Raw genomic sequence first — 16125 nt, 5'->3', positions numbered from 1 at the left:
AACACGCACAGATAACGTTTTTTTTTGCTTCGCCAGACACTCCTGCCAGTAGGTTGTTTAAGTCCACCGGCCCTTTTTTCTCTCTCCCCCATCTAGCAAAGTCAATTCATTCTGCTTTTGTGGTTACATCCTTTGTTGCTCTGTAAATTGCTACAATTGATGTTGTGTAAAAAATAAGTACAAATACAACTCAAATTGGACTCCATTAGACCTCAAAGGTGACCTCCCACAACTGATTGACGCAGAGACTCGGACGCCGAGCAGCCACGCGGTCAGCTCGTGTTTGGAGTGGTAAAGAGGGAGAATGGGGGCACTTCAACAATAGGAAAGTCTGGAATATGGTTTTATAGGCGGGCCACATCCAAGCAAAACGTACTTTGGCTCACGTCTTCGTCAAAACATCTAGAACGCGGCCAACCAGGATGACGGTGGGCAGCTCCAGTGTGGGTGGTCCACCGCTTATTAAACACCGAGCCGCTTCGGCTGCTGGGTTTTATTATTGGCCCCTCCTGGGCCTTCATCACCATCCATCGGGTCATCAGCCGCCTGGTGGAGAGCTTCTCCTCCCAGTGGTCCGGGTGTTAGGCCTGGGTGTTAGTCACAGGGATCAATCAGGCCCCCCGGCCCCTGTGGATAAAGGCCCCGGTGCCCGGCCCGCGGGGGGTTGCAGCGTCTGTATTGATGCCGGTGATGGTGCATGCAACACCCCTCTGTCCATCCATCCACACGCTCTAAATGGCAATCCTCTCATCACCTATGGCGTGTGCCCCCCCCACACCCCCCTCCAGCTTCACACACTGGCTAGATATGGAAAACGGCATGCATATGTATGTCTTCGTGCGGGCCCTGCGGCTCCCGGTCCCCGAGCCAGCCCAGAACCAATAACTGAAAAGGCTGCTCCCTGAGCTCTCGCGGTGGAAGCTAATTGCGTCTCCGCTTCATTAGCGGTGGTCGCGGGGAATATTGAGCCTTTGACTGTCAGGCCCTGTTTGCTGGCACTCCCGATTGGTTTGGCGAGCCAGAGATCAGACCAAAAGAACCATCAGCTCCGACTATCGCCGCTGCTCTTGGACACTTGGCTTAATGTTCCCGTGCCGTGCAGTAACCTCCGTGTTATCGCTCATGTCTTTTGGTTGTTGGATGTTACCCAATACTCAGTGTAGATTATACTGCATTAAATAAATTCACACTTACTTCTAACTTGCTGGTTCAAATTGGAGCACATTGGAAAAAGAACACTACTTCTGTTCCCCTATTTCATCAGGGCTATTTGTGTTTGAACAGACCATTAGAGGTTACTAAATTATAAATTCACTTTTATGTATTTTTTTTCTTTTCTCGATTGGTATACATAAATATATTTGCTAACTAGGCTAATGCTATGCATTGTAGCTGGTACAGTATTACTACCTAAGCCAGTTTGCAGGAATTGCACTTGTTAACACAGTTAATAATGTTTTTAGAGTGCGTTATACCCATTATGCAAAGTTTTCATTCATTAAAAAGTGGACATTTGTTTGTTTATATATATATATATATGCTTCTGATATACATTCACAACCCCTGGGGTTAATCATCTGTCATCTACCAGAAAAAAATGAATAACAATTTAAAATATTTCAGTGTGTATGAATAGTATGCGATTCATATGCGATTCATATGCGGCCCACAACCTATTTCATGTAAATAATCTAATCTAACCTGTTGTGTTCCCGTCAACCTCAGGAGTCCAGCTGCCTCGCTCCGCTTCCTTCAGCATTCTCATCGACTATAATTGCCCATTTGTCCGCAAATGTGTTTCTTTTTTGTCACCATTTCCGAACATGTGAGAAATAACCCGACCGGCACATTTAACCAGACCGCACGTATAGTTTGAAGCAGTGGAGGGAGCGGCGTTTCTCCCTAACCCGACTGAGCGTAGCCTCGGGCGTGTTCCTTTTCAGGACGAGTTATCCGCGAGGACGCGATGAAGAAGGGGTGCGCGGACTGAGGCGCGGCACAGGGTATAATCCTGCGTATCCCTGCCCGTGTCGTTATGTAGATCCTCTCCGTGAGGCCGTAATGAGACCGGAGCAGGGGATGAGGAGGAGAGCAAGAGCGGAGAAGGTAGAGGTGTGCGGGGCTCAGGGAGATGCTCTAATCGTCTTTGTCAACCTCCTGCCGTGGTGTCAAGTTTCATATCTGCTCTCCGCGGCCGGCACCCAGGGAGCGGGAGGGCGTCGCGGGGTGGAGTTTGGCCGACGGCGCATACACACACACACACACACACACACACAAAAGGCGCAGCCACGCACGCAACAAGCTCTGCCGCAACCGACAGCGGTGGCAATCAGACGCAAATGACTTTGGAGGTGAGCCAGTGAGTGAGCGGTTCGGAACACACTCTCTGTGTGTGTTCTGCGGTTCTCTGTTCCCTTCCGTCAGAGCCACTCAGAGGATCCGCTGCTCGCTCTGGGCCAGTCCTGTAAGCACAACACGTCACCGCGCGCCGTGTTTCAGGCCAGAAATCGCAAACCATTACCTGCCAAGTGCTGTAATTGTATGGGGGAGGAGATGTGTGTGTGTGTGTGTGTGTGTGTCAGGGGGGATTTGCCTCGGCGACAAGTCCCAGAGAGAGTCGCAGCCTTTTGAAGGATGCGAGGGCCTCCTCCACGTCCCTGCTAATGTGAGAGAACATGTAAACGCTGTGAAATCGGCTTCATGCCTGTGAGAGATGACCAGCGCATCAAAGGGAAATGGGAGGCAAAGCGGTGTGCAAATAGAGTTTGTTGACATTAGCACACGGCCAGATTCATCACGGCTCCGTGCCAATCCTCAGGAGCATCCTTAGCTCGGTCCAAACGCTCTTCATCTCCCCGCCTCACAGAGTGCCGACACAAATAGAGCCCGCAATGGGATTCCTATGCCGTTAAGACCAGCGCGCAGCCCTCTGTAACAAAACCAATGCATGCTGTCAGCCAAGGAAAAAATAGTTGTGAATAAAAGCAGGAGCGTATGTTGATAACGTTGAGACACGAATACTGATATTAAGGGGGGGGGGGGGGGGGGGTTGCTCTACAAAATCTTCATTTTGTCATAACCATTTCCCCTGCACTACAGCCCAAAGCCTGTTTCTCCACACAGTGAAGGGTGTAGACAGGAGACGGCGCAGACGGACCAACCAGTAGGGGTCACTAATGCTGCGACGAGGACAAGATCCCTAAAGACAGCTCCCCAAAGGGGCAGACACCTTCCCTGACTTCAGCTCACCCTGAACTACGTGGTTCCTCTGCGGCACGAACGTCTATCGTGGTGTGTCTTCTGCACCAAGATGTGTGAACGCCTTAAAATCTGTAATCAGAACCGGATAGAGGACGTCAAATTGCCAGAAAGCCATCCTGGTATTGTTTTCTGAGGTTGTCCGGCAGTACGTCCCAATCTCAGGAACGCCGGGACAGAATTATCTTTAAATTTGCCACAAACGTCCACAAAAAAACTGATACGCATTTAGTGGTCAAAGGTCACTGTGACTCTAATTCAGTGATTTTCAACCACTGTGCCGCGGCACACCAGTGCGATTGTCAGGTGTGCCGCGGGAAAATGTCCAATTTCACTTTATCGGTCCAAAAAAATATTATTTAGTTGCCGCAAATAATTTTCCATTGTTGAGCGTCTGAGCCTGCAACATAGTGGCTGGCATAGTAATGAAATACTCTTCCATGCCAGTAGAGAGCGCAATAATGACCTACCATATATGCTGTATTATGCTACAATGTGACATTTTGTAACCTTTTGGGTTGTTGGTGTGCCGCGTCTCAAAAAAGGTTGAAAAACACTTCTAATTGTGACAAGTGAAGTTGGTGGAAGCATACAACTGCGAGATGGCAATTCTAGTGCCGATGTCATTGAGTCCTAATCTATTCTGCTAATCTACCATCTCTCATGTTGCAGGGACGATGACGACATCAACGACGTGGCCTCCATGGCCGGGGTGAACCTGAACGAGGAGAGCGCGAGAATACTCGCCACCAACTCCGAGCTAGTGGGAACGCATATCCGCTCGTGCAAAGATGAGGCCTTTCTCCACCCGGGCCTGCTCCATCGGCGAATTCTGGAAACGGGTGAGACAAGTGCGCCGCGGCAACGTCGAGACTCGCCAACCTTTTTTAACTCTTGAACGTCCTGAGCTGCCGTTAGAGGAGGCGAGCAGCAAAAGAACAAGTACCCCCTGCGCCTCCGCTCTTTAGAGAACGATCCAAAGCTGAACATCCAGGCGGTAGCAGTGATGAAATCACCAACTGTTGTCTCTTTGCGTGAGGAACATGTTGTTTCTGTTTTTATAGTGTCATCACTAAAGACAGTTCTTGATTTTTCTCTCCTTCAGCGGTTCAGTCTGAGCCTTTTCTTGTTTGGCCTCGGCTTAAATTTGATACACTTAACAATTCTTTCACCTCCTTTAATGAATTCTTCAGTGGCTGTCTGAACTCACTGGACCCCAGGCACACACATAAATACTTTATGGGTTTGTCTTTTGAAGGCTGGCTGTCAGATTGTCCTCTGGACTAAAGGAACAGAGTTTAGAGGAATAAGACTTGGCAGTGGGATTTTGATTCTTTCTCTCTTCTCTTAGTGGATCTTGACACTCCGAAGGCAGACGGCGTTGCGCGTGCTAATCGATACAGGTGGAGGGGTTTTGGTTGGTTTGTACCATCACACCACAGTGATAGTGTCTTCATTACCTCTTTTTCTTTCCTTTTCTTTTTTGCTACCTTTCAGGCATTCTTATTGCCCGGAATACACTTCAGGCTCCCGCCGCACGGCGAAACCTGTGAAAACGTATAATGAGCGTGACTACTCAAAGTCAAAGCGGGGCCTAGCACCTCGCTCCTGTGCATCGGATCCAAAAACACACAGCATAATTCCACGTGACAGGGCAGTCTGGCGCCCTCGTCTTGTTTTATCTCAATTAAAGTATCTAGTGTAGCAACGGAACCCCGCAGGTCGCGTTTCCTTACGTGGACTCTTGGCGTGGTTGTTATCCTGTCACCTTTGGGGCCGAAGGGTTGTTTAAAAATATATATCTTTCCTCCGGGGGCCAGTGGGTGGGTGGGGGACACACACAGCATGATACAGGGGCAGGAGGCTAAGGCGCCCCCTGCTGGGGAAGTGGCACTTGTGCAGCTTTGTTGTGTCAGTGATTGGCCTCTCTGCGCTCTCAGCTGACAGCAGTCCGAGGGAGGCTCCCCGGGCCTGCCAGCTCCGCTCAATCAGAGCCTCGGCTGCACCGCTCTCCTGTAGACGAGCACCAAGCTCCACTCGGCTCTGCCTCTTCTTTTACTTCATCTCTGCAAAAAGACGGGGGACCCAGCATCTTTCTTTTTTTGTGTTTTTAAATCAGTGGAGACCCCCTTTTTCTTTATATCCTTGTGTCGTCTCCTCTTTTTTTGTCCCCCCCCCCCCTCTCTCCAGAAACCTCTCTCGCCCTCCCCTCCTCATATCTCTTCAGGCTGGTCCTTGAGCTGGGCATGGAGGGGGTGTGTAGCGTTTCTGAAGCAAAAAAGCACCCAACCCCTCCCCAGATCAGGAACCAGAACACAAGCACAGCTGGAGCGCGCTAGAAAAGCTCCTCAAAGTAATGATCGTCCACTGATACTTTTGAGGTGCCCACACACACACACACACACACACACATAGTCATGTGTATGTGGGCTTATCGCATAAACTTACACATGAGAACAGAAACAAGAAGACGGATGTGCCATTGAAACACAGCAGATATGCCACACACACACACACACACACACACACACACACACACACACACACACACACACACACACACACACACACACACACACATACATGCAGGGGACATTTGTCATTTGTTCTTGGAAAACAGATCTTGAAAAACGCAAAAACAACCAAATAAGCATTTGTATGAGGATTATATAATAATAATACGTCTTGATAGCACAATCTAACTGCTGAAGAGAGAGGATAGCATTGACAGAAAAACTGGTTGATTCTAATGGGAAGATTTGAGTTCTCAAGCTTTAATTCCTTCAACTTGAACATGATTCACTTTCAAAACATAGGAAGTGCCTCATGCCGCGCTCGCATCATGTCAGGTTTACCATGGAGCTAGCATGATATGCTGCAGGGGAAGAAAAACACACTGCTCAACACAAACATGTTAGCCCTCTAATTGTAAGACATGAACTCCAACATCTCTTGGCGTCAGAAATACTTTGTTTAACATAGAAACACGTTTTTCCCGTGGTCATTTGACTAGTACTAAAGGAAAAATGGCGATTGTTGTGAGTCGTTATGGTGAAACTCATAGTTGAGAGGGTGAGGGGGTGCAAAGTGTTGTCGCCGCTCCGGAGTCTCATGGCTGGTTAGTTAGCTAGGCAACGAGCTCGTGCTCCTCTAGAGCGACAGGCAGTCGCCTGGCCACCAACCCGCTCATTTTCTGTTACCACTGTAGCATGGCGGAATTAGCAAGCGTAGCTAACTAGCCAGCTGTCCACTGGTTAGCTCGCTGGCATCATCAGCTCCAGAAAAATGTCTTTAATTATTATTTTTTATCATTTGCCAGATGCTAGATTTACTAGCCCGGCTTGCCAAGTGTTCAAGTGGACAAGCCGTATTGTTGACTTTGAATATATTTGGTCTCTTTGTTCACCATAATGTGGCATTTTTGTGCTACATCTACTGTTAGATTACATTAGTATGGCCAATACGTGGTACTTACTAAAACACACTAGGACTAAACTGTTTAATTTTGAATGTTCCCATCTTTACTGCCCCTACTGCACTTGTTTTTTCCTACTTTAGCTCTAAAGATAAATCGATTTATCCTAAAAATGCAGAAATAAAAAATGTAAATGTAGAGTCTTACTTGTTGCATGGGTGTCAGGATATTAGCCTTTGCGTTGGCCGAAGTTTGTTGCTCACTATTTTTTCAAAAGTGGGACTGGAGGAGGAATCGAACTGAGGTCAGGGGCCTTGAAAGGAGATTATCAAACCTCAGGTTCTGGGGTCACAATGTGCAATTCACTCCAGATCACAAAACACTGCACTTACATTTTACCACATTTGATCCCCGAGCCTTTTGTTTGTTAATACAGTCTGTTTGTGTGTTGTAAGTCTTCAATAAGCCTCTATGCGGGTTTGGTTTCCAGTGTTCCTTGTATGTTTGTAGCAAAAGCTGTGCTCATATTACAACGTGCTATTTGTTGATGGAGTGGTCCTTGTGGCCGCACTGGCTCTTGACTCCTGATGTGGAAAGGATTGTGTGCTAAAGTTCATCCCCATCAGCACATGCAAGTGTGTCAGCTCGTGTCTCGGGGGGATCTTGGGTTATTAAATGTCCGTGGGCAGAGAAAAGAAAGAAGAGTTTGCAGGTATTACAGATACAAACTAGTGTAGTTGGGTTACTCGTGTTCACTGCCAGCTCCTTTTCAGGGGGACCCTTGTTGCTATGGATACCATTCAGTTCTATAATATATAAATATTCAAGTTTCCAGGCCTCCATGCAGATTGCGTCTCTCCATTGGATTTCGTGATGCTGTCTGTTGTGTTGAAAGTGACGAGCAGACAGCTGCAGTGGTGTTATCTAACAAGAGAGCGTGACTCAATACGGGAAAAATACATATAAGATCTATGATTCACCTCATAAGTTATTGTTCACAAAGGTTTTACTTGATTTGTCGTACCGATACCCTGTAGTAAGTCTTACCTTAGAAAGCTCTGCAACTGCACATGTGAGAAACAGTCCAAATGTACTGGGTGCTGGGTGAGCTCTTTTTGTGAGTGTAAAGCCATCTTTGTGTCTTTATATTCCTTTCAAGAAAAACCCCTGACCCCTTTTTCTGTTAGTAAAACCGACAGCTTTTTTTTCTTATAATGGCTGAAGGAAAGAAAGTTTCTCTCAATATATGTACAGTCACTCACTCTCTGGGATCATATTAGCCGACCCCTACCTGCCGATGTGACTACTTTTGCAGGTATTTGGTCATAAACCATAGCATTAGAATTACCAAATTCATTGAGATGCATTTTCTGGGAACCATGGATATCTGCACCAGATCTCATGACATCCAATAATCGCCTGAGATTAGATTGTTCAGTCTGAAAGTGGCGGACGGACTGACGACTAACGTAGCCGGGCCTAGAGCCATATAGCTTGCATGGATAAAGAGAACTGCACATATTTCCACCCAACTGGAGACGTAAATCTTCGGTTCATGTTATTCCTGTTATCTTTTCAGTCTTGTAGAAATCAAGCAACAATATCAAAGCCTTTTAGTTCATTAGTCTGTTTCTCGGCCCCTTTTTTTTTAGGTGAATAATAGCAATTTGTTTCTGTACAAGTTCAAGAATGTGTTTTTTGCTCACAGTAATGTGGCTCCCTGGCTAAGTCTCTTAAACTTTCTCTGAAATATTAATGTCCCTGAAAGATCTTATTTTTCAGGAAGCAGAAGCCCATTAGTGTTTCTTGCGTTGACCCGGTGACATTGCCACATGTATTGCCCCTGTAATTATAAGGCTAACAGGGCTCCCTCCATCCTATTTCAAAGCTCCAGCGGATGAGGAGTATATGTATTGTTCGGCTGATTTAAATAATTGGTGTGGTTTACTTAAAAGGGTGCCAGAGAGAAAATTATGGTAATGGAATAATTTAAAAGGAAGTTGCAAACAGATAGTAACCCCACCAAAGTCTGTCCTCCTCTCTTTTGTTATGACTTCAGATGAGTTTTGCTCCGAGGAAACTAAATTATCCTTCTCCTGTGAAAAAGAGATGGTCAATGTCGTTTACACACTCGAAGGAGCTCAGCTAGTAAAGCCACTCTGGAATTTTGCACTAAGACTGTGAAACAAATTAACTTTTCTGTGTGATGAGTCCTATTTCTGGGAGTTAATTGCACGTACTAATCCAGACAGTTTACCCGTGCGGATGTGTGCGTGTACAGTAGATGTATATGTGTGTGTGTGTGGAGGATGAAAGTTGCAATCTTCTGTTGCTGTGTTTTTATGGGATGGTGTGTGTGTGCGCGTGTGTGTGCTGGTAGCGAAAAACAATTACCTTCTACCTGCTTAGCTGTTGTTTTTCTCGAAATGGCGAGTCGTGGAAGCGAGTGTAGTGATGATAAAACAATCAGTTTTAAACCCGTTTATCCCTTTCGTAAATTAAATGAATAAAGGCCGTGTTATAAAACTCCCAGATGGTTAAAGTGGAGGATCAACATTTCAATTGCGACAGAATCGGCGAGACGAATGAGGTTTTAATTACGAGAATCAAAAGTCCTGACTGTCCCCTTTTGTGGGAGAAAGGAGCGTCGGAGTGATATTCATAACGATGGACTGATCGCAGACGTTTTGTCTTGACCCGTGTGTGTGTGTGTGTGTGTGTGTGTGTGTGTGTGTGTGTGTGTGTGTGTGTGTGTGTGTGTGTGTGTGTGTGTGTCCTTCACAGCCAAGAAGTTCGGAGTCACAGAGGTCCCACTGGAGGCGGTGACGTTCATCTCACACGCCGCACAGTCACGACTTCGAACCGTGGTAGAAAAGGTTTCTACCATCGCGCAGCACCGACTGGACTCCTGTAAGGTGGGAACAACGCAACACACACACACACACACACATATGTCCTTATCATTTGAATTGTGTGTTTTTATGAATAAAAGGAGCACTATACATTTACATATACTGATCCGATCCGTAAGTTTTATGGTCCGTTGCACCACTAGTTGTATCCCAGTACTCCTGCATTCTGGAAGGTAACATTTTTGTCAATGGAATAACTTGTTCCCCCGTCGAAGGGGATTTTCATGGCTAGAAAAAGCAACTGTGGACGGGGACAGTTAGCCACCGAAAAAAAGGCCAACCTAAAAAAGTGAAAATCAACTTTAGGTGTACGCTATATTTAGTATATTTTCACCGCTTTACTTTGCCGTCAGACAAACCCGTTGTATCGTTCTCTTCAAACACACTAGACTGCAATGGCAAAAACAGTCATTTTAACTCCCCAAAAACACGAAATTGCCGGTCCACGGATCTGTCAGTTAGTTAGTTTTATGGTGTGACTGTCCGTCCTGCCCGTCCGTCCAGATCGGGGGCGGGACGCCATACTCTGACTGGATAAGACTATGTTCATGTTTTCTGGCAACATCAGCATCCAGATCACTCACTGGAGTTGGAAAATAAACTTTTATCAGGACATTCGAGCCCAAACACACACACACACACACACACACACTCTTAAACACACAAACTTGAATATGGGCTCCCAACATTCCCACACAGATACGCAGTGCCATGCACACAAAATGCGCTTTCATCTGTCTCAAGCGTAAACTCAAAGTGCAAATGCACCACTAACATAAACACATAGAAGTTAATATGAGAAACCTTTTTTTTACCTTTTTAAGTTGATAAACAAGAGAGCTCAGACTTCTCAGTCAGTCAGCCAAACTTTAGGTACAGAGGAACTTCCAAGCGCTCGTCCTGGGTACTCCTCTCGTTACCGGTGACTTTGTCTCCCGTAGCCCTTGAATGCAGCGATACAACCGCATCTAATTGGTGTACATTAAAGGAAAATATCCCATCTCTGCGTTGTTGGGAGAACAGTGGGGGGAAACTTTGAAAATGTGTTTTTTTTTTACCGACACTGTGAAGGGAGGAAGAAGAGGAGGGAGGAAGAGCAGCGCTACAGCTGTCCCCATCTTGTTTGCCGCTTCTTCTTCTTCTGTTCGTTCTTTTTCCCTTTTTTGTGGTTTAGTAAATGAGGTGTGTGTGTGTGTGTGTGTGTGTGTGTGTGAGAGAGAGAGAGAGACACACAGAGCTCTGTGAAGCCACTCTGTTGACATCAGCGGAAAAAAAAAGAAAAGAAAAAGACCAAAAGACAAAGCGGCCTTAAAAGAGCAACCGGGCTTCGGTGGCGTCGGCAGGAGCTACGGCAAGAGTGCAGGCTCAGCGCTGCAACAAAGAGGAGCGAGAGAAAGAGTGTGTGTGTGGGCCTCTGATGTGTCTTTGTGCTGTGTGCCACCCAGCTCCTCTCATCCACACACACACACACACACACACACACGTACCCCTCTGACACAGACACAGATAGAAAAGAGCGGGATATAGAAAGCTGCATAGGTGACAAACAGAAGTATACGCACACAGACATGTGAAATAAGCAATTATCCTATTAACGTTTGATGACCTGCAAAAGTTTATTTTTTATTTTTTTTATCCGCACCTGCCTTTCCTTTTCCCAAGTGGGAGGGTGATGGCGCCATGTGCAAAGAGTATTCATCGTCTTTAAATAGACAATAAGTTTGTGCGTGTGTGTGTGTGTGTGTGTGTGTGTGTTCTTCCACCCCAGTTACAAGTCAATGTCAACACCCAGACAAAGTGTTTCAGAAAAAAAGCTCTTTACATTTTTTTTTACGACGACAACTAATTGCGAACTTCAAGTAAACCACCTCACCTCGCTACATTTGCCTTTTTTTCTTCTCCAACACAGTGCCCGCCATTTTTAGTAGCCTCCTCTCGGATGCGTGTTTACGACCTGGTCGCGATGTTTTATTTTCTATTTTTTTAATAGACGGCCAGAAGCGTCCGAAACACAGCGAGATAAGAAGAAGAAGAGAGAGAATCCAGGCGGGGGGCTCTGGCGATGCAGCCCCTTCTAGTGGGTCAGACGGGATGATTAAGAGCTTCTTTTTTATTTTATTGAGTCTATACAGAGTGAATCTTTTAGGAAAAAACAGTATAACTTTAACTTTTAATGAGGACTGTAATATGTACCTTCTCTGCACGCTTCATTGTGAGAACATACATTTTGTGCAACTTCTTTTCGGCAATTATCTCCATAACGTGTTTCCACATATAGTCACTGTGCAATAAGTGCTGAAACTTTCAGTCTTTCGACAGAAAGTTGATCAGCAACATTTATTTTTCCCGAGCTAAAATGTCCGGTTCCAGATTCTCAATTATCGGGATTTGCGGCTTTTCTCTGTTGCCTGACGGTAAATGATGAAATTAAACGGAGCAATGATATAGATCATGAATAATCATTAGTTGGAGCATATTGTTCATCTTCTGTTCTGTGCGATCGCTCAAAAATGCTGTCAGACCCCTTTTTAATGTAGGACAGTCATTACCGTGCTGCTGCTGGCTGCGTACAGCGCTCTCTGTTTGGTTGAGAGAACATGAAACTCTGAATATTCTGTCATTGATGTCAGATTCTACGACCACACTACTAGAAATCAATGTTCTATTAATCCAGTTCCACTTCTAGGTAATCTATCGCGTACCGATGGACTGAGGGCTGCCCTGAGGTTCTGACGTGATTTGACCCCGTACCTATTTATTCGTATTTACATTTTCTTTCCCCACCCCACTGATTTTCTCTCCATCTCCTTGTCAGGACGACGAGTGCTACGAGCAGTCGGCAGACGTTCGCTCCCAGCTGCGCTTCTTCGAGCAGCTGGAGAGAATGGAGAAGACGAGGAAGGACGAGCAGGAGAGGGAGATCCTGTTGAAAGCAGCGAAAGTAAGTCTCCCTCTCCTCCATCCTCCTGTGTGTGTGTGTGTGTGTGTTTTTTGTGTACTACTGTGTGTGTGAAGCTCTGACAGATGAATTAGAGTGTGACACCAGTGGATGAAGTGACCTCCCTGCGTCCTCTCAGGCTCCCGGCCCCAGGGCTCCTCTGTCCCGGCTCTTCCTCACCGGACACAGCGCATACACTACGCAACTTCCCACACACACACACACACACACACACACACACACACACACACACACACACACACACACACACACACACACCCATGTACAAGCTGCACAACACCCCCCTCTATCACAAGCCCTGACAGCTCAGGTGAAACAGAGCATCAGTTTAAAAGAGTCAGGAGGGCCAGCATGTTTTTCTTTTTAAAACCCCCGTTCGTACACAACCGCCTGGTTGCCCTGAATGTCCGGTGTCATGTCGGCTTCTTTTTGTTCTTTTCTTTTTTACCAGGAAAACTTGCACACACAAAAAAGCACAGGACCAAAACTGCATTAGTGATCATGAACAGAGACGGTTGCTTTGTTTCCACTTTATGAGCTCATAATGCAATGCTTGATGACGGGGTCGTCTTCAGACACAGCACACATGTAATCAATATATATATATATATATATATATATATATATATATATATATATATACATACCTTTGTTGATAACAACTTCAAGAAAAAATATAATATAAAACAATGCAGAACTTGCACAGAACTTTGGCTTCGCCACAACGTTGCACAAGGGGCTTCAAACACAATCCTGAGTTCGGCTCCATCTCATCGGCCGCCAGCAGTCCAACAGTTACCAGTTGCTAAAACCTCCATCGCTGCCAAAGCAGAGAGTAATTCAAGCCACCTGGAATAGAGCTCAGGGTTCATGTCCAGTATTAATCGACAGGAAGAAGTGCAGTGGGTGTGGTCCCTTTTATTAAAGGACAAACTATTAAGTGACCTTTTGTCCCTTTGGAAAACAACACTACATTGTGTCTCATGACGCAGTCAAACACACAATACGCTGCACTAACTTTGCTCCTAGGTATTTCAAACTCTTCTCATTTTGCTTTTGTTAGCCGTCAAAGTATTCATCTGTTTGTCAGTGAAAGAAAAGTCTTCACATTTATAAAGATCACCACTGAACCCCCCCCCCCCCCCAAAAAAAAGAGAGAGAGAATCTTTTCGCAAATGAAAATGCCCGGCGGTGCAACATTAGCAGAAAGCTAGGTTAATTTAATTAATTTTGAATGGAGCAAATGTCCCACAGTAAAGATTCTCATTGCGGCACACCTCACCGTCTTAATTGCATTATTACGCTCCGGTTGCACGCAGGATATTAGAAAATCCTCTGGTTGATGATCGCCGGACCACCAAACCTCACGACCTGTCTGGGGAAAAAAGAAGAAAGGGAAAAACGACAGTGCCTCAGCAGGAAAGCGCCACTTGAAGAAGTGTGTGTGTGTGTTTAAGGAGTGGATATGGCGCTCTTTCTGCGTCAGGCGCCGAGCAGCTCTCTTCATTCACCGCTTTACTGGGGAACTTCTGCCGATTTGGCCAAGTTCCCGTTGGAAGGCGTCGCCCCGGGCTTCCTGCGTTGCGCGAGGAGAGTTTGACTTCACCTCTGAGCCGTGTGTCCGTGGCTCCTTTTTTTTTAGGCGCCCGTTGCCATGGCGTTTTGAGTTTGAGCAGAAGTTTAGAGAGCAAATCTTTTTCTTTTTTTTAAGATTGTACAAAATATTACATACCAAGACACTAGTGTTTGTTTTATTCCTATTATTTAATCATGCACGCTTTTTCTTCTCTGTTATTGTGTGGACACAAGTATATTTATCAGAATGATTTAATGGAAACATAAATAAAAGTTGCTTATTATCCTTCGATTTCATGTTTTTTATCACCGTTTAATTTTTAACTCGCAATGAACTACACGCTAAACCATAGATGTCTGTTTTGTGGGCATTTTGTCCTTTAACATTCTTTAAAAAGACAAAAAAAAAATCTTTTTATTCACACTCTCCATTTAGCACCAATCAGTAGAGAGAGGGAGAAATCCATCACTGAATACATCGTAAACCTCAAAACTCCAGGATGTTATCTCGCTTTTTCCTCTCACACACACACACCACTCTCCTATTTAAAATACTAAAATACAAAACAAACCGGTGTAACGCACAGCTTGCTCTTGATTACTGGCTACTTGTGAATATATACGTCTCTCAGTGAGCGAGAACCTCGATGATGAACAGAACAGTGACTGCTGCACGAGGAGCGATGGGAATAGAAGTTTCACCCATTTGGGAGAATATATTGACAGAATATTAACTTTCCACACACAACCCCGCAGCTGAAAGAAACAAGTACACCGCTCCGGGGGCTTTAAAACATGTTTTTTAGTTTTTTTAAACCGCCTGGGCAACGAAGTGAAAAAGCAGACAAAACTTGTCAAAACGACTCGTGGAATATGATTGGTCGTGTTCTGTAAAACCCTGTATTGGAGGGGTTTTTTCTTTCCAAAACCCCCGAACGTCCGCCTCCACCCGTCTCCCCGTCCGCTCTCTCCTGTAAGTGAGTGTGGAAACCAGAGCAGCTGACGGAGGAGATGTAAAGCACGCCAGTGGCACCGCTGCCCTTTGTAAACACTCCATCTGCCCCTCCTCCCTCTGCCCGAGCGCCCGCTAATTTGACCTCCTGAACAAGAAGCCCTGCTGAAATAATCCCCTCTCCTCCTCCTCCTCCTCCTCCTCACAACAAGCCCTCCCCTCCACTCTGCAACGTCCACTTAGAATATGACTCAAGTCTTTGGGGGAGGCTCCGGTCCGACCGGAGGGCAAAACGCATTAGTCTCAGTTGCGATACCGACCAGTACGTGAACCGCCTGATATATTTAAAGCCAATTAGCAGGAGGGCTATGAGGACAGGAAAAGAAGGGCATTGGAATAGATGTTAATACTTATTAAGGTGTGCAGAGCGTATACTGTAAAATACATCTAATTAATATCGCTTTTGAAAATGTGCCAATGGATATATATATATATATATATATATATATATATATATATATATATATATATATATATATATATATATAGATGCACCTAAATTGTAAACGGTTATTTGTGGACCTGACCTAAACGACACAGATTATATCCGGACCCCCCAGACCACCACCACCCGCCTCCAAATAAACAAGCGCCCGTTAGCGTGCAGTACCGCGATCGGCCACACCGGTCACGGTACCTTTTAGCCGCGTGGTGAAGGATTCCCAGGGACGAGCACGTTCACCCAGATCTCGGCTGCTGATTAAAATAGAAGTGCTGTGTTGTTACGCCAGGGACACGCGCACACACACACACACGCTCACACACGTGTGTGTGTGTGTGTGTGTGTGTGTGTGTGTGTGTGCTGGCTCCTGCAGAATTTTTAATAACCTCTTTTGATTAGAGTCCCCCTCCAGCGGCTTATTTAGGGATGGATTTGGAGCGGGGTTTAAAGGCCATCGCCCCCGCCCCGAGGTGGGGAAGGCGCTCCGTTGCACTTCTGTGAATTCAAACACGATGTCCTTGACGCCTCCGTATCCTGTCCCCGTTTTGCACT

At 45.8% G+C, this 16125-nt stretch overlaps 1 protein-coding gene across 1 annotated transcript in view; it reads left to right on the top strand.

Annotated features, from left to right (window-relative positions):
• LOC306735896 (transcription initiation factor TFIID subunit 4) overlaps positions 1–16125 on the top strand; it is a gene marked incomplete at both ends in the record, with an annotated part of 72441 nt that overhangs the window by 19204 nt on the left and 37112 nt on the right. The window contains 3 exons of the mRNA XM_079217466.1: positions 3931–4100; positions 9458–9588; positions 12401–12526. Of these exons, the coding sequence (XP_079073592.1) occupies positions 3931–4100; positions 9458–9588; positions 12401–12526 (427 nt within the window). The remainder of the gene's footprint in view (positions 1–3930; positions 4101–9457; positions 9589–12400; positions 12527–16125) is intronic.

The sequence above is a fragment of the Taurulus bubalis genome (assembly GCF_910589615.1).
Source record: "Taurulus bubalis genome assembly, chromosome: 4".
Lineage (NCBI taxonomy): Eukaryota > Metazoa > Chordata > Actinopteri > Perciformes > Cottidae > Taurulus > Taurulus bubalis.
Note: the sequence above shows the minus strand (reverse complement) of the source record. Positions and strands in the feature narration are given on the sequence as shown.